The sequence below is a fragment of the Hypanus sabinus genome, chromosome 10 (genome assembly GCF_030144855.1).
Source record: "Hypanus sabinus isolate sHypSab1 chromosome 10, sHypSab1.hap1, whole genome shotgun sequence".
NCBI classification, from domain to species: domain Eukaryota; kingdom Metazoa; phylum Chordata; class Chondrichthyes; order Myliobatiformes; family Dasyatidae; genus Hypanus; species Hypanus sabinus.
In genome coordinates this window covers 145502632-145522489 of record NC_082715.1, presented here as the reverse complement: position 1 = coordinate 145522489, position 19858 = coordinate 145502632, and the positions used below count along the sequence as shown (strand labels likewise).

Genomic DNA, 19858 nt, shown 5'->3' with positions numbered 1-19858 from the left:
GGCTTTATCTGTGATAGACTGGACCGTAAATATTACTTTCTGTAGGATTTTCCGTTCGAGGGCGTTGGTGTTTCCATATCAAGCAGTGAAGCAAGCCGCCAATATATTCCACCTCACATTTATAGAAGTTCGTCAAAGTTTTAGCCGTCGTGCCGAATCTTTGCAAAATAAGTAGGGCTCTGTCGTCGTTTCCCTTGTAATTGCACTTAAGTGCTGGGCCCAGGACAGATCCTCTGAAATGATAACACCTAGGAATTTCGAAGTAAATTTATTAAAGTACATTATATAACCATTTACAACCTCGAGATTAATTTTCTTGTGGGCATACTCAATAAATATATAGAATAATAACTAACAGAGTCAATGAAAGACTGCATAGACTTGGACTTTCTACCAATGTGCAAAAGACAACAAACTGTGCAAATACAAAAAGAAAAAAAATAATAAAGAAATAAGGAATAAAACTGAGAAGAAGAGAAGAAGAATCATTGGAAGTGAGCCCATTAGATTGAGTTCCTAAACGTGCTGGTGTGAGTCCTGAGGCTTCTTCCTGATGGCAGCAGTGAGAAGAGTGTTGGGGGTGCCTCACGATAGAAGCTGGTTCCCTGTGTCAACGCTTTGTGTAGATGTGCTCAATGGTGGTGAGCACTTCACCCATGACGGACTAAGGCCCTTCTCACCATTGAGCACATCTACATGAAACATTACTTAAAGTTTAATGTTGCTGACCCTCTCCACCTCTGATCCCCCGATGAGGATTGGCTCATGGACCTCTGGTGTCCTCCTCCTGGAGTCAATAGTCAACTGCTTGGTCTTGCTGACATTGAGTGAGAGGCTGTTGTTGTGGGACCTCTCATCCAGATTTTTAATCTCCCTTATGATTTGTCACCACCTTTGATTTATACTGCTACACCGATTTTCTTTTATTCTCCTGCACATTTCTAACAAGCCCACCCCTACAGCTTTCTTGCTCACGTGCAGAATCTGCGAGGATTTACACAAATCGCAGATTAGTTTTAATGTTTACTCCCATTTACTCTCCCCAAATTTAACTACTCACTTGCACATTAGGGATAATTTACAGGACCCAATTGATTTACCAAACTGCAAAGCCTTGGGACCAACCACAGCACCTGAGCTCAGGATTGCACCTGGCTTTGTGAGGCAGCAGCTGCACAGTTGTGCTGCCCTGCGTGTCTGACTGGTTCATCTCCCTAATCATGCAGAGAAAGCAGAACCCTGAAAGGAGAAGGAAACTTTCCTTTAATACCCCAATTCTCATCCTCTTTGAATCCCTCCGAGATGTGCCTGTCTCTCCTTCCACCAGATGGAAGAGTGCTGGCATCTTGAGTAGCCTCAACCCTTTCCCCCACATGGCTGTCCAAACATCCGAATGAAATAGAAATGTGATCTAAGTGACTTTGAGCGTTGTTGGTGCCAGACGGGTATCTTAGAAATGGTGTTCTGGATTTTCATGCACAACTGTCTCTGGAGTTTACAGAGAGTGGTGTGAAAGGCAAAAACAAAAACCCAGTGAGTGGCATTTCTTTGAGTGAAAGCCAATTGTTAATGAGAGAGGTCAGGGGGGAATGGCCAGATTGTTCAGTTTGTTTCAAGCTGACAGTAAAGTGACAGTCACTCAAATATCCACACGTTACAACAGTGGGGGTGAAGAAGAGCATCTCTGAATTCACAACGTGTTGAAGTGGATGGGCTACAGCCCTAGAAGACCATGAACATACACTCAGTTTATTAGGTAGAGAAGGTCCCCAATAAAGTGACCACTGAGTGAGTGTATGTCATGAAATTTGTTGTCTTTTGGCAGTATAGCTCAAGTCAAGAGCATTTGTTAGTCGTTTCTGTCAGAGGGTAGGCAGCATCTTGGCTTTAACAGCTCACCTGAAAGGCAGTCTTGGGCTTTTGGACTCAAGAGTCTGGAAGGGGACTTGATCTCACTGTCTTCTGTCTCTGAGACAAAAATGGATTCACAAAGCTTAGTGATAAGGTCATGGAGCACAGAAGCAGGCCCCACAGCCACTGACCATTAAGTATTTTACCTTCCCCCCCCCCCCCCCCCACCGCTTCATTTCAGATTCTACCACTCATCAGGGGCAATTTACAGCAGCCAGTTGCCCTAACAGTCTGCACATCTTTGCAATGTGTGAGGAAACAGGCATTTCAGAAAGATAACCGTGCAATCATAGGTAGACTCCACATGGACAACACTCAATGTCAGCATTGCTGGAGCTATAGATCAGCTTTCGATCAATACTTGGATTTGCAACTTCATGGCTATTACAGAGGCTGTCGCAATAGGAGGAGCGGCTGCCGGATTTTCCAAGGTTTAGGTATTTCATAAGGGACAGGGAGAGAGGTAAAAGGCGGGAGAACAGCATTGCTAATCAGGGATAACGTCAGCTGCAAAATGGGCGGATGTCATGGAGGGATTGTCTGTTGAGTCAATGTGGGTGGAAGTCAAAACTAGGAAGGCAGCAGTCACTCTACTGGGAATATTATCTACATCCCCCAATAGCAACAGAGTGGGTAGGGAGCAGACCTGGAGGCGGTGTTTGGAAAGGTGCATCGGTGACTTCAACTTCCCTAATATTGACTGGCACTGCCTTACTGCAAAAGATTTAGATTGGACAGAATCTGTTAGGTGTGAATCCTTCACACCTATGAAAACACCTATGTTTCCATATCTGAAACAATATGTGGACAGGCCAACTAGGGAGAGGCCATATGCATCTAGTACTAGGCAATGGACCTGGTCCAGTGGCAGATATGTTGGTGGGAGAGCATTTTAGAGACAGTGACCATAACTCCCTGATCTTTACCATACCCTTGGACAGGGATAGAAGCTGATGGTATGGGAAAGTAGACCATAAGACATTGGAGCAGATCTAGGACATTCAGCCCATTGAGTCCATTTTGCCATTCAATCATGACTGATCCTCTTTTTCCTCCTCAGCCTCACTCCCATCTTCTCCCCATAGCCCTTGATGCCATGTCCATTCAAAAACCTTTTGAGCTCTGTTTTAAATACACCCAGTGACCTGGCCTCCACAGCTGCCTGTGGTAATAAATTCCTTGAATTCACCACTTTCTGGCTAAAGAACTTTCTCCGCATCTCAGCCTCCATCCTGAGGCTGTGCCCTCTTGTCCTAGACTCCCCCAGCATGAGAAACATCCTTTCCACATCTGCTCTGTCTAGGCCTTTTAACATTTGAAAGGTTTCAATAAGATCTCCCCTCATCCTTCTAAATTCCAGTGAGTACAAACCCAAAGCCTCTGCATCACATCTCTGCTCTTGTACTGTAGATATCTTGAAATGAATGCTAACATTGCATTTGCCTTCCTCGCCAGTGACTCTATCTGCAAGTTAACCTTTACAGTGTTCTGCACAAGGACTCACAAGTCCCTTTGCATCTCAGATTTTTGGATTTTCTCCAATTTTAGAAACTGGTTTGTACATTTATCTCTACTACCAAAGTGCATGACCATGCATTTTCCAACATTGTATTTATTTGCCACTCTCTTGATAGATAGATAGATACTTTATTCATCCCCAAGGGGAAATTCAACATTTTTCTAGTGTCCCATACACTTATTGTAGCAAAACTAATTACATACAGTATTTAACTCAGTATAAATATGATATGCATCTAAAATCACCCTCCTAAAAAGCATTAATAAATAGTTTTTAAAAAGTTCTTAAATAGTTTACTAAAGTGCATTGAGTGGTAACTTAAGCTCAGTCCTAACCCCGGCACTTAACATCTCTTGCCCATTCTCCTAAATCCTTCTGCCCATTCTCTGTCTAAGTCCTTCTGCAGCTCACCTGTTTTCTCAACACTACCTGCCCCTCCACCAATCCTTGTAACATCTGCAACCTTGGCAACAAAACCATCTATTCCATCATCTAAATAATTGATGTACAGCATAAAAAGAAGTGGTCCCAACACCAAACCCTGCGGAACACCACTAGTCCCTGGCAGCCAACCAGAAAAGAATCCTTTTATTCCCACTTGCTGCCTATTATCAATCATCTAATGCTGTAACCATGCCAGTAACTTTCCTGTAATACCATGGGTTTTTAACTTGGTAAGCAGCCTCATGCATGGCACCTTGTCAAAGGCCTTCTGAAAGTCTAAATATGCGACATCCACTGCATCTATCATATGTGTAATCTCCTCAAAGAATTCCAACAGGTTTGTCAGGCAAGATTTTCCATTAAGGAAACCATGCTGACTTTGTCTTACCTTGTCCTGTGTACCAATGACTTCATCCTTAACTACTAAATTCAATATCTTCCCAACCACTGAGGTCAGGCTAACTGGTCTGTAATTTCCTTTTGGCTGTCTTTCTCCTTTCTTAAAGAATGGAATGATATTTGCAATTTTCCAGCCCTCTGGCACCATGCCAGAGTCCAATGATTTTTGAAGGGTCATTACTACTGCCGCCACAATCTCTACCGCTATTTCTTTCAGAACCTAAACATGCAGTTCATCTAGTCTGGGTGACTTATGTGTCCTTAGGTCTTTCAGCTTTTTGAGCACCTTCTCCCTTATAATAGTAACTGCACTCACTTCTCTTCCCTCGCACCCTTCAACATCTGGCACATTGCTAGTGTCTTCCACAGTGAAGACTGATGCAAAGTACTCATTTAGTTCATCTGCCATCTCCTTGGCCAATGTTATCATTTCTCCAGCCTCATTTTCTAGCGGTCCTATATCCACTCTCATCTCTCTTTTATTTTTTACATTCTTGATAAAGCTTTTGCTAGCCACTTTGATATTGTTTGTGAGTTTGCTTTCATGTTTCATCTTCTCCCTCCTGATGATTCTTTTTGTTGCTCTCTGTAGGGTTTTTTAAAATTCTCTATCTTCCCACTAACTTTTGCTTTGTTGTATGCCCTCTCTTTTGCTTTTACGTTGTCAGCCACAGTTGCACTGTTTTGCCATTTGAGTATTTCTTCATTTTTGGAACACATTTATCCTGCACCATCCTCATTTTCCCCCAAAACTCACACCATTGCTGCTCTGCTGTCATCCCTGTCAGCATTTTCTTCCAATTTTCTGTGGTCGACTCCTCTCTCATACCACTGTAATTTCTTTTACTCCACTAAAATACTGCTATGTCAGACTTTACTTTCTCCCTGTCAAATTTCAAGTTGAACTAAATGATATTGTGATCACTGTCTCCTAATGGTTCTTCTACCTTAAGCTCCCTAATCACCTCCACTTCATTGCATAACACCCAATCCAGTAAACCTCATAGACTCAGTGATAAACTGCTCTAAAAAGCCATCTCGTAGGCATTTAACAAATTCACTCCCTTTGGATCCATTTCCAATCTGATCTTCCTAATTGACATGCCTGTTGAAATCTGCCATAACTTTCATAACATTGCGCTTTTGACATGTCTTTTGTATTTCCTGTTGTAATCTGTGGTCCACATCCCAGCTACTATTGGGAGGCCTGTATATATTTGCTTTCATGGTCCTTTTACCCTTGCAGTTGCTTAACTCAACCCACAAATATTCAACATCTTCGATCCTATGTCTCCCCCTATTTAATTGGGGAAGGGTGAGTTATGATGGAACTTGCAGGAACTTGGGAGCAGAAATTGGGAACTGATGTGCTTGAGGAAATGTATAACATATATGTGGAAGTTGTTTTGGGAGCATTTGCATGGGGTTCTGGATAGGTTTGCCCCATTGAGGCTGGAAAAGGTTGATAAGGTTGACAAGAGAACTGGAACATCTAGTCAAGATGGCGGCACGACGAAGCTTGCAGCGACCACTCCGGAACTGATTATCTGTTATTTGTGAAGTGGGGTGCCGTGTGCAATTATAATCGATTGAAAATGGACGTGGAAGCACGGAGAAACATCGGGGAATTCCAGGAAGACTTCCTTCGTTGCTGCTGCTGCTGTGAGATCCGGGACTCTGCTGGGAAGAACAGGCCCCCAGTCCTCGGGATTGCATTGCCGATGGCCGTTGGCGGGGCCGTCTTAATACACTCGGCAGAGGGTGGAGCTTGGAGAAACTGTGCCGGAGGGGATGGTCGTCGGCTCAGAGGTTCGACGGACTCAGGTCGCTTTCGGTGTGTGCTGCGTCTGTGAGGCTGGTTTCGACGGAGCTTCCATTGTGTGCTGCGTCTGCGAGGCTGAGTCGGGTGGCGTCTTGGAACTCCATAGTGGGGGTATTCCCTTCTGCTGCCGGCGTGGGATGGCGAGTCTGTCAGGACCCTGGGGACTTGTGGAAACTGTGGTGATTTCTTTTGAACTTACAGTCCTTTAACATCTTTGGACTATTTTTACTGTGCCCATAGTCTGTTTTTTTAAATCAATTATGCTATTGTTTGCACTATTGTTACTATATGTTATAATTATGTGGTTTTGTGCAGATCTTGTAGCTTTAGTTTTTGGTCTTGTTTTTGTCTAGTGGATTTGGAGCTCTTTTCCAGGGAACGCGCTAGACGGTAGCGCGATATTAATACGCAACAGCCTCTCCAGACTCTGGATTGGGGATTGCCAAACATTATGTGGATTTTCTAGTGTAGTCTGTTTTGTCATATGTTTTTGTGATATCATTCTGCGGTTTCTAAATGACAATAAACTGAATCTGAAGAGGAATAAAGGAGCATATTCAAGGTTTAGCAAGCGCAGGTCAGGCAGGGTTCGAGAGCTAGAAGGGGACATGAGAAGGCCTTGTGGAGTAGGATTAAGAATAACACCAAGGCCTGGACATGTACAGGAAGACCAGGAAGATGACTAGATTCAGATAAAATAGGATATGTCTTGAGTTGAAGAAGATGGGGAATGTCCTTAATGAATGCTTTGCTTCAGTATACACCAGGGAGAGAACCTTGATGAAAATGCGAAGTCAGCGTAGAACAGGCGGATATGCTGGAAAGTGCTGACATTAAGAAAGAAGATGTGCTGGATCTTTTGAAAAACATCAGGATTTAACCCAGTTTACCATGGAAGAGAGGGAAGAGATTGCTGTGCCTTCAGTGATGGTCTTTGTGTCCTCACTGGTCACAGGAGTAGTACCAGTAAATTGGAAGTTGACAATGTTTTGATTTACAAACAAGAGAAAATCTCCAGATGCTGGAAATCCAAGCAACACACACAAAGTGCTGGAGGAACTCAGCAGGCCAGGCAGCATCTACGGGAGAAAGTACCGTCGACATTTTGGGTTGATTGTACTTTCTTCCGTAGATGCTACCTGGCCTGCAGTGTTCCTCCAACATTTTGTGTGTGAGTCTCTTTATTGTTTTGTTTTGAGATACAGCATGGAACAGGCCCTTCCGGCCCAATGAGCTGCATCACCCAGCAACCCAACTATTTAACCCTAGGCTAATCACAGGACAATTTACAATGACCAATTAACCCGCTAACTGGTAAGTTTTTAAAATGCAGGAGGAAATAGCAACACCCAGAGTAAACCCATGCACTCACTTCTTACAATGGTGTCTGAATTGAACTTCAAACTCCAATGCCCTGAGGTGTAGTAGCATCGCGCTAACCACTACACTATCCTACTCCTTTGTTCAAGAAATTTATTGGGGATAATCCTGGGAATTATAAACTTGTGTTTTGCAACAGTGCTGGACAAGCTATTCGAGTGGATTCTTAGAGACAGGGTTTACAAGTATTTGGAGAAGTGTAGTCTGATTAGGGATCATTAGTATGGCTTTGTAAGGGACAGGTCATGATTCACGAGCCTGATTGAATTCTTTGAGAAAGTAACAAAACAAATTGATGAAGGTAGGGCGGTGGATGTGACGTATATAAAGTGCTAAACAAGGTCCCCATGGTGGGCTCATTTAGAAAGTCAGGAGACATGGGATCCAGAGAATCTTGGCCATGTGTATTCAGAATTGGCTTGCCAACAGAAGGCAGAGGGTAGTTGTTGATAGAGCATATTCTGCCTAGAGGTCTATTATTAGTGATGTACCACAGGAATCTGTTCTGAGACTTGCTCTTTGTGATTTTTACAAATGACTTGGATGAAGAAGTGGAAAGGTGCACTAGTTAGTTTGCAGATGACACAAAGGTCAGTGGTGTTGTGGATAACGTAGAAGGTTGTCCTAGGTTACAGTGGGACATTGGCAAGACTCAGAGCTGGGCTGAGACATGACAGATGGAGTTCAATCTGGAGAACTGTGAGATGATACACTTCAGAAGTTTGTACTTGAAGGCAGAGTATAAGATTATTGACAGTTTTTAGTAGTGTGGAGGAATAGAGGGACCTAAGGGTCCACTTCCATAGATCCCTCAAAGTTACCGTGCAAGTTGGTAGGGTGATTAAAATGGTATGTTAGCCTCCATTAGTCAGGAGATTGAGTTTAAGAGCCATGAGGTGATGTTGCAGATCTATAAAACCCTAGTTCTAGTTCTAGTTCTAGTTCAGTTCTGGTTGCCTCCTTAGAGGAAGGATGTGGAAACTTTAGAGGGAGTTCAGAGGAGATTTATCAGGATGCTGTCTGGATTAGAGATAATATCTTATGAGGAAAGGTTGAGGGAGCTAGTGTTTTTCTCTTTGAAGTGAAGGAGGATGAGACGTGACTTGATAGAGGTCTATAAGATGATAAGAGGCATGGATTGAGTGGATAACCAGTACCTTTTTTCCAGGGTGACATGGCTAATATGAGAGGCATAATTTTAAGTTGATTGGAGTATATGGGGGAAGTCACAGGGAGGACTTTTACAGAGGGCAGTAAGTATGTGGAACATGCTACCAGTGTGGTGATAGAGACAGGCACATCAGAGACAATTAAAAGACTCCTAGATAGACATCAATTTATCTTTCAGCTAGGTGCCTATGTGGGAGGGAAGAATTAGATTGATCTTGGAGTAGTTTGAAAGGTCGCACAATATGGTGGGTTGGAGTATCTGTGATGTACTGTTCTGTGTTCTCTGTTATAATGTGCACATCTCGATAACTATTTCTGGCAGCTGATTGAAGTACACCACACCCTTTGCATGAAGAAGCATCCCTTGATGCCTCTCTTAAATCTCTCACTTTTGACCATGAATCTATGCACTCTTGTTTTTAGCTCTCTTTCCTGGGAAAGAGACTTGAAAAAAAGATAACTTCTATATTGTAAGGAATTTAAAAAATAATTATGTTTGCTGATTACAAATCACCCAGGAGCAATATCTTGCTTTTAGGCACTGTATAAAGGAAATGGATGTTGTAATATGTGTGGTTGGTTTAATGGGTCCATCTCTCCATGGTTATCAGAAACTTTCCTCTAACTACAACCACCCCCAAACTCAAACCATCCCTGCTGACCGATCCCAACCCCTCAGCTGCTTCTTTGTAATATAATCAACGTGATAAAGAGATCCAAACAAATTCTGCCTGAGCTCAGTGGGTTATATTTTTAGCTCTGACTCAGAAGGCAGAGAGATCATCCCCTCTCTGGAAGTTTAAGCACCAAAGTTCAGGCTGACATTTCAGTATTCATGGAGTTCTGTGGTTGAGAGCGATGCTGCCTTTTAGAGGTCTTATTAAACTAGGCAGGTACAAGTGGTTAAACCTTGCATAAGTCATCACAAGTGCCTTGGACAATGTTTGTTCCCCACTCAACACAGCAAAAAAGGATTATCTGAATTTTTTACTTTGACAATAGACAATAGACAGTAGCTGCAGGAGTAGACCCTTCGGCCCTTCTAGCTAGCACCGCCATTCACTGTGATCGTGGCTGATCATACACAATCAGTACCCTGTTCCTGCCCTCTCCCCATATCCCTTGACCCCGCTATCTATAAGAGCTCTACCTAACTATCTCTATCTATTGCAGTTAGTGGAAGCTGTAGTCTCCTTCCATGTGTTTGTGCACTCAGAAATTCCTTGTTCGTTACAAATTCTTAGCCTTATAATAGCCACTTCAGGGTAGAAAAGGTGCATACGTTTAAGGTAATTGGAGGAAAGCATAGAGGGACTGTCAGAGTTAAGTTTTTTACACAGAGAGTGGTAGGTGTGTGTATTTAGAGCATTACAATACAATGCTGGCCTTTTAATCCATTCTAAGACCAACCTAATCCTCTCTCCTACAGTGCCCTCCAGTTTTCTAACATCCATGTGCCCATCTAAGAGTTTCTTAAATTCCCTGAATGACTCTGCTTCTACCTCCACACTGGCAGGGCGTTCCATGTACCCACCACTCTCTGTGTTAAGTGCTTGCTGTGTGCTGAGCAGGAGATTCATCTCTGCCCCATGTTATTTTGTCGTATGCTGCCTTGCCAGTGCTTTGCTCTATGCATAGGCATTGAAGGTGCATGGAAATATTTTGCTATGTTAAAGGCAGTATATGAATAGAAATTGTGCACATATTTAATACTCAGGCTCTGTGCAATCTCATAAGAAGGTGAAAACGGAAGGAGAAATCAGCCATTCAGCCTTCAAGAGGCACAGGAGACTGCAGATGCTGGAACCTGGATACTGTTTAATTAGATACAAACAAAAGCAAGCCATCCAGGATTGGCTTCAGTGGAAGAGTATTGCTAAGCTTAAAGTTTGGTTGGACCACATGGAATATTATGTGCAGTTCTGGTCATGATGTTTATAAGGGACCAAGGAAGATTTAAAAGAAATGTGAATTTGTACCCGTAGGTCTTTTTTCTCTTGAAAAGCAAGAAGAGGAAGGTGATATAATTGGGATCCTTGAATTACGAAGGACTTTGGCTATATAAGCACAGAGATACATTTTCCACTTATGGAGAAACCAACAGTAGATACCATCAATATGAGATTAAAATAGGAAATTCAGGAGAAATATCTTGAGTGTGAGAGATGGGTTTGAATGCAGATCCACAGCTGCTGATTTAGATCAGTGGACACCAGAATACAGTATTCACTGGTTGGGCTGGATTGCATATTCCTCAGATGGTAATTTTAATTGGGGCAGCTGCAAATTTGGGACAACACTTAAAGAACAAAAACTAATCGAGAAGCTAACTGGGATTCTTTTTTTTAAATTTGGGATGCTATGCTGCTTAATTGGGACAGGAGACCATTGCCAGACTATTTCTTACTAGTGTTGCATGCACTTGTATGGCTGTTAGGCACTATACTGTACTTGGAGAGAACTGTCTTTAAATAGCATCAGTTGTATGGATTTGCATTCAAAAAGCAATGATTTTTGTCACTGATAGTTTGTGTGACACTATGCAGTAAGACAATTCTGAACTGCTTTGCTCACTGTGGTTTCAAGCATTCAGGTTTTGAGATGCTGGAAATGTCTGGGAGTGAAAATGAAATGATTTCACTACTTCAGCTAGTTATGAACTATGAAGCATTTGAAGGTATCAACAATTATCTTGAATGTTACAATGAAAATGAAGATCTGGAAGATGCAATTTATTGAAAGCATTGAATGAAGGACATCCATTATTTGCACTAAGTGTCTGTGCTGATTTTATTCACTTACAGTCAATCAAAACAGCATGGCAGTGTGCACTGGATCAATTCCTCTGTTGTTAACTATTATGAACTAAAACAGTTTAATAGTACTGTTGGTGTTCTACTTTGTTCTGTATTTCATTTAAACACATGATTCGTTACTCAGTTGAATGGTACTTTGTTTTCTTCTATATGCTCCATAAAACTTTGGCTAGTTGGGGCAGTTGCTTAATTGGACCAAAATGTACTGGTCCTGATGCAAATCAATTAACCAGAATCCACTATATTTATAATATTAACAGATGTTAAAGTCAAGTTTTAGTTTTCCCTCAGATTTCCACTTCCAGTTTTTCACTTTTTCACAGTTGTCTGTGGGACAGTACAGTGAGGTAGCTCTGTATGTTAACAGTAGACGAAGGGTAATCTGCTAGGAGGGAGATGGAGACCAAGTGTTTGTGACAACTTCACCTGGATGACTGTTTGACTCAAGAATTATATACACACAGGTAAAGGCAGACAATTTCTTGACTTCCGAACGGACGGAGTCACCCACCAGCGAAACGAGGAGGAATCTGGCCTGCAGCAGTACAGCATGGGTGAGGCTGGGCTGCCCAAAGGGCAAAGCATGGCACAGGGCTAAATGTCTAAAGATAGAATGTTTTATGCAAGCAGCATGGTGAAAGCAGGAGATTACTTTTCACAATGGCTGATAAACCTGTTTGACTTGATGGGAGGGTGTGGAGAAGGTTTCATCAGAGATACTTGCTTTGGAAATTGTGTAACAATGTTCTGTGTCTGAGACAATTAGTTCAAATTGCGCATGTTTTACCTGTTACTATTTAAAATGTTCTCTGATTTGGAACATCTCATTTAAAAGGGATCTGTTCAATGATCAGTAAATGAAACGCCTGGAACAGTTAGTTGAAGTCACTGAAACTCTACCTTGAGCTCATTGCCATCACTAATACCAGTGTCGGAAAAGGGCCTGTGACATCATGAAGGATCCCACCCACCCTGCTCCTGGACTGTTTGTCCCACTTCCATCAGCTAGGAGACTACATAGCTCCCACACCAAGACCAACAAACTCAAAAATAGTTACTTTCCTCAAGCAGTAAGGCTGATCAACACCTCCACCCACAAGCCCAGCCCACCACTATTTTATCACTTTCTGTCAAAGTCACCTTGTGTAGAGACACCCCTGTACCTAGTGTTACTTTATGGACTTTTAATCAAGCTATGTATATAAACTGTCTTATGTATTTATATTTATTGTGCTTTTTAATTATTGCATTCCTTATTGTGTTTTTTTCTGTGCTGCATCGGATCAGGAGTAACAATAATTCCGTTCTCCTTTACACATGTGCACTGGAAATGACATAATACGATCTTGATATCTTAAACTTAGTGATATGCTTAATCTTGGAGGAATCCATTCTGTTCAGGATTGAGAGCTTTCTCCAGGATTTATTGTCATCCTTTTCCCAATGCCAAACTTGACCTGGCCCATCCCTTCCCGGATTGCAGTACACTCACAATTTAATTTGTGACCTACCTTGGGTGGGTGCCACTGGAATGTCAGGGATTGGGTGGGGCTAAGGAAATTTAAGGGAAAGCTTAGATTGACCCCTTTGCATTAAAGTTCTGAATCAGGTTTATTATCACTGACACATGTGAAATTTGCTGTTTTGTAGTTGTACAATACATAAAATATACTATAAATTACAATAAGGAATATGCCGTATAATTGAAGATGTATTGAAGTTGTGTTCATGGGATCATTGATCATTCAGAAATCTGATGGCAGAGGGAAAGAGCTGTTCCTAAAATGTGAAGTGTGTGTACCCAGCACCCCCCCCCCCCCACATGTAGTAATGAGAAGAGGGCATGTTGAAGGTGATGAGGGTCCTTAATGGTGGATGTTGCATTTTTGAAGCATCACCTTTTGAAGATTTCCTCAGTTATGGGGAGGCTAGTGTCCATGGGGTGTTACATTGTGTGTTGGCAGTGAGGTTTGAAGCTAGGTGCTTTCACTTTCTGAAATGAAGCCCGGTGGTGATAACTAGGACAATAAATTGGTAGATTGAGAAACATGCCACCCATAGAGATCTTTTCATTGAGGTCGTAGATGGGAAAACAATAACAGGTTGTAGAATAAAGTGCTACAGTATGGAGAAAGTGCAGTAAAGGTAGACAATAAGATGCAGGATCATGATGAGGTTGATTGCGAGGTCTTATCATACTAGGGCACCATTCAATAGCTTTACAACAGTGGGGTAGAAGCTGTCCTTGAGCCTGGTGATACAGCTTTCATGTTTCTGCATCTTCTGCTCACTAAGTGGGGTGGGGAGTGTGGGGAGGAGTAAATGTTGGCTGCTTTACGGAGGCACTGAGAAGAGCCCATGGTAGGGAGGCTGTTACGTCCACACCTCTGTAGTTTGTTTGTGGTTGCAGACTCATAACAGTGCCATAACAAGGTTTAATGCATCAGGATAGGATGATTTCTATGGTGCCCCTGTAAAAATGATTAAGAGTTGATGGGGACACACTAGAAGTAGAGGCTGTGGTGTACTTTCCTGTCATTGGAGGGTTGGAGTACACGGTCACAGTTGAAGTGAAGGATAGAAAGTGGGTGGTCTGTGTTGCATGTGGTGTGGAAGAATATGAGAAAAAATTGAGTTGATAATACCAAATAATCTTGCTAAGAAAGAAAACAGTGACCAGTTTTCTTGAAACATTTGTAAAGAAGATCAAAGTAACGGATATGCAAAGTTCTTCAGGCACTGTAAAACTGACACGAAACCAGAGAATACTGCAGGAACCCTAGAGATCAGGCAGCATCGTGGGGTAGTAAAAAGTGTAAACATTTGTCAGAACCAGGAAAAGTTAGAAATCAAACCTTTGGGTGAGACGAGAACTCGAGATTATAATTTCTGGATGAAACGTGAAATATTTAAGAGGGTCCAGAGGAGAGCTTCTTTACTCTAAGGGTGGTGAGAGTGTGCAATGAGTTGTCAGCGGGAGTAGTGGACATGGGATCGATTTGAACATTTAAGAACAAATTGGATGAGTACATAGATAAGAGAGATAGGGAGTGCTATGTTCCATGTTGTGGGTCAATGAGACTATGCAGAATAACAGTTCTGCAAGGACCGGATAAGCTGATGGGGTTGTGTCTGGCTGGCAGTGCTCAGAAATGCTTTGCATTGCAGGGAAGGCGGTTAGATGGAGACTACAAAGTCTCTGATAATATGGAGACCAAGAGAATCTGAATGGTACGGGTGGTGTTGATGCTGACTGTTGGGGGGTTGACTGAAGGTTAGTTTATTACAGCTGGTGGTCTGGTGGGCATATAGGGAGAGATGACAAAAACAGGAAAAGGAGTGGAAAAGAGTGTTGGGATTGTGAGATAACAAATTCTGGAAGTTTGAAATAGAGAAGAGTACTAGAAATATTCAGCAAGCTGAGTCAGCATCTGAGAGCACGGGAACAGAATAACTGTTGCGTGTTGATGACCGTTTAGCAGTTCTGAAAACAAATGGAAGGTTTAAGTAGCGAAGATTGTGATAATGGATATTTAGCTCCAGAATTCAAAGGTCTACAGGATGTTTGTGTGTTAGTTGTAACAATCATAGCCTTAAACACCTCCACGGAAGCCTGTATCACCAAGCACTCAGAACACCTGGGCTGGACACAGAAATGTGCAATGGCTGCACTGGTGACTTCTGTGCAAGGCATGAAGGAGCAGTTCTCATCTCAGAATGTACCCTCTTTCCCCAATAGCCCCCTCACACTGGGTTAGACTTCTGAAACAGGTTATGAATCTGGTGTCATCAATCAAGATCAGCAATGGGCATTGGCTAGAAATTCAATTGGTCAGAACCCTTTACTTTGGCATTATGTAATTCTAAAATCAATTCTTGTTTCTATGAGTGACATGCAATAACCCATTTGAAAACTGCAAGGAATCAGCTGCACACCATTGCTGGATACTCCTTTGGAAACCTTGTCATCCTGGACCCTCACACTGTTAGAGTGAGGACTATTCACAATAAAGTTTCTCATTCACTAGCATATTTATAGCCGGTCTAATCAAACGGTCTAATCATCTTCTCTTCCCATAGGTCTTCATCTTTCTCCTCCTATCAGTAGCCTCACTGTGAGCTTTGATCACCTACATCGTCACCACTCATTTCTTCCCTGTGCATCCACTCCCCCCAACTTAAGGCACAGGCCCCAGTACCTTTTGACCAACTGTAGTACAGCACTCCCAATCATTCTCTGAGGTGAGAATGCATCTTGAGGCTCCATTGCAACCACAACCACCCCCACCCCACAATAACTGCACACTAGAGCAATGTGGTTTCTTAACCACATGTGGTGAGCTTAAAAGCAACAGTTTAGGTTGGAATCATAGATGTAATGTTGGAAACAGGCACTTGGGCCTACTGTGTTTGTGATTACCTTTAGTATCTCATTCACCCTAATCCAGCATCAATCTTACCTGATTCTCCCCACACTCCTGTTAAAGTTCAAAGTAAATTTATTATCAAAGTTAGTATATGTCAACATATACAGCCCTGAGATTCATTTTCTTGTGGGCATATTCAATAGATTTATAGAATAATAACCATAACGGAATCAATGAAAGATTGCCCAACTTGGGAATTTAACCAGCGTGCAGAAGGCAACAAACTACGTAAATGCAAAAAGACAGAAATAATAGTAATAAATAAATAAGCAATAAATATTGAGAACATGAGATGAAGAGCCCATGAAAGTGAAGCCATTGGTTGTGGGAACATTTTAATGATTTGGGGCAAGTGAAGTTATTCCCTTTGATTCAAGAGCCAGATGGTTGAGGGGTAGTAACTGTTGCTGAACCTGGTGGTGTGAGTCCTGAGGCTCCTGTTCCTCCTTCATGATGGTAGTAGTGAGAAGAGTGCATATCATGGATGGTGGATGCTGCTTTCTTAAGAAAGCATTTTATGTCGATGTGCTAAATGATGGGGAGGGCTTTACCCATGATGGACTGGGCTGTATCCCCTACATCTTTTAGGGATTCCTGTGCAGGGGCCTTGGTGTTTCCATACCAGGCTGTGAGGCAGCTAGACAATATGCTTTATACATCTATAAAAGTTTGTCAAAGTTTTATATGTGATGCTGAATCTTTGCAAACTCCTAAGGAAGTAGAGGCCCTGCCGTGCTTTCTATGTAGTTGCACTTATGTGCTGGGACCAGGGCAGGTGCTCTGAAATGCTAACACAGAGGAATTTAAAATTGCTGACCCTTTCCACCTCTGATCCTCCAAGGAGGACTCATGGACCTCAGGTTTCCTTCTCTTGAAGATAATAATCAACTCTTTGATCTTGCTGATATTGAATAAGAGGTTGTTGTTGTGGCACTGCTCTGCCAGATTTTCAATCTTCCCCCTAGATTTTGATTCATCACCACCTTTGATTTGGCCTATGACAGTGGTGTCATCAACAAACTTAAATATAACATTGGAGCTGTGCTTAGCCACAGTCATAAGTGTTAAGTGAGTAGAGCAGGGGGCTAAGCACACAGCCTTCAAGTGCACCTCCACTGATGAAGATCATGGAGATGTTGTTGCAAATCCAAACTGACTGGGGTCTGCAGTTGAGGATCTAATTGCATAAAGAGGAATTGAGGCCAAGGTCTTGGAGCTTATTGATCAGTTTTGAGTAAGGATGATGGTACTGAATGCCAAGCTGTAGACAATAAAGAGCATCCTGATGTATGCCTCTTTGCTGTCCAGATGTCCCAGGGTTGAGCGAAGAGCCAATGAGGTGGCATCTGCTGTGGACCTATTGCTCCGGTAGGGAAATTTGAGAGGATCCAAGTCACTTCTCAGGCAGGAGTTGATATGTTTCATCCCCAACCTCTCAAAACGCACCGTCACTGTTGTGTTAGTGGTCTTGGCTGATGGTCACTGAGACAGGTCATTATGCTTTTTTTGGGTACTGGTAAAATTGAAGCCTGCATGAAGCAGGTGGGTAGCTCAGACTGCTGAAGCGAGAGGTTCGAGAGAGCACTCGAGCCAGTTGATCAGCACAGATCTTTAGTACTTGGCCAGGTACCCCATCTGTGCCGGATGTTTGTCATGGGTTCATCCTCCTGAAGGCTGCTTACACATTGGCCTCTGAGACTGAAATCATAGAATCATTGGGGGATTTGCGAGTTTGTGACAGCTCCTCCATGCTTTGATGGTCAAAGCAAGCACAGAGGCATTGAGCTCATCTGGAAGTGAAGCCCTGCTGTCGCCTATGTCACTCGATTAAACTTTATAAGAGGTGATAGTATTCAAAGTCCTACCACAACTGTCGAGCAATCTTCGTTGATTTAAGTTTAGTTTGAAATTGCCAATTCATGCATGAGATGGCTTTCCGGAGGTCGTACTTGGACCTCTTGTAACTTTCTTGGTCACCAGACCTGAATGTCTCTTTGGCTCTCAGCAGGTTTTGGATTTCATAGCTCATTCAGGGATGCTGATTGGGGAAGCCAGAATGATGTTGTGAGGACACACTCATCTACAACTGTTCTAATAAAACTTATTACAACCACGGTGTATTTATTCAGATCCACAGATGAGTCATTGAACATGGCCCAGTCCACTGATTGGAAGGAATCCCTGAGTCGCTCCTCTGCCTCCTGCAACCAACGCTTTGTTGTCCTAATCTCTGGAGTATTGTTCTTTAATCTCTACCTGTATGTAGGTAGAAGACAGCCCAGTCTCGAGATGCAGTCTGGGCATGGAATGGTAGGCATTCCTTATCCTAGTATAACAGTGGTCTAGTGTGTTGGGACCTCTGCTGCTACAAGTTATATGCTGATGGTAACTGGGCAGGGTTTTCTTCAAACAAGCCTGGTTAAAGTCCCCGACTATGATTTGAAATGCGTTAGAGATAGACTGGTTCTTGTTTGGAGACACCTTCATGCAGTATCTCAAGCTCATGATTATGGTTGGCCATTGAGGGTATATAAGCTGTGGTCAGGATTATGGAGAACTCTGCAGGTAAATAGAACGGACAGCATTTGACGGTTAGGTGTTCAAGGTCAGGAGAACATGAATTCAACAAAACCACCACATCACAGCACCATTGGGAGCTTATGATGAAACACACACCTCCACCTTTTGCCTTTTCCAAATCAGCATTTCAGTCCGTTTGGTAAATTGAGAAGCATTCCAGTGTGACCGTTGTATCTAGCATCCTGGAAGACATCCAAGTTTCACTTGAGTGTACTTTCGCTAACAAGATGATTGGGCAGTTTTCCAGGGAAGGTGGGACCTGTTCTGGCAGGACGGTTTACATCTGAACTGGAGGGAGACAAATATTCTTGCAGGTAGGTTTGCTAGAGAGGCTCCAGTGGATTTAAACTAGATATGAGGGGGGAGGCGAACCAAAATGTAGGAACAGATGGATGGGAGAAGGAAGAAAAAGAAGACTTTTTACTGTTCTTTGTACTGTTAGAGATAAACAAAGAGGAAGAGGTGGAGAATTTCTTAAATTCTTTTATTTTAATGCCAGGAGCAATGTAAGAAAGGTGGATGAGCTTAGAGCATGGATTGATACCTGGAAATATGATGTTGTAGCTATTAGTGAAACATGGTTGCAGGAGGAGTGTGATTGGCAACTAAATATTCCTGGATTTCATTGCTTCAGGTGTGATAGAATCGGAGGGACAAGAAGGGGAGGTATTGCGTTGCTTGTCAGAGAAAATATTACAGTCGTATTCTGGCAGGGTAGATTAGAGGGCTTGTCTAGGGAGGCTATTTGGATGGAACTGAGGAATGGGAAAGGTGTAGTAACACTTATAGGGGTGTATTATAGACCAACTAATGGGGAGTGAGAATTGGAGGAGCAAATTTGCAAGGAGATAGCAGATATTTGTAGTAAGCATAGGGTTGCGATTGTGGGAGATTTTAATTTTCCACACATAGACTGGGAAGCCCATACTGTAAAAGGGATGGATGGTTTGGAGTTTGTAAAATGTGTGCAGGATAGTTTTTTGCAGCAATACATAGAGGTACCGGCTAGAGAAGGGGCAGTGTTGGATCTTCTGTTAGGGAATGAAATAGGTAAGAAATGGAGGTATGTGTTGGGGAGCACTTCGGGTCCAGTGATCACAATGCCATTAGTTTCAATATAATTATGGAGAAGGATAGGATCGGACCCAGGGTTGAGAGTTTTGATTGGAGAAATGCTAACTTTGAGGAGATGCGAAAGGATTTAGAAGGAGTGGATTGGGACAATTTGTTTTATGGGAAGGATGTAATAGAGAAATGGAGGCCATTTAAAGGTGGAATTTTGAGGGTACAGAATCTTTATGTTCCTGTTAGGTTGAAAGGAAAGGTTAAAAGTTTGAGAGAGCCATGGTTTTCAAGGGATATTGGAAACTTGGTTAGGAAAAAGAAAGAT

The 19858-nt window shown here is 42.5% G+C and overlaps 1 protein-coding gene across 3 annotated transcripts in view; it reads left to right on the top strand.

The window, feature by feature from the left end:
* septin5a (septin 5a) overlaps positions 1-19858 on the top strand; it is a 118215-nt gene that overhangs the window by 23132 nt on the left and 75225 nt on the right. For 2 of the 3 annotated variants that reach the window (XM_059983181.1, XM_059983180.1), the window contains exon 2: positions 11926-12015. The exons of the other annotated variant lie outside the window; for it this stretch is intronic. In XM_059983181.1, the coding sequence (XP_059839164.1) occupies positions 11926-12015 (90 nt within the window). The remainder of the gene's footprint in view (positions 1-11925; positions 12016-19858) is intronic. 3 annotated transcript variants of the gene reach the window in all.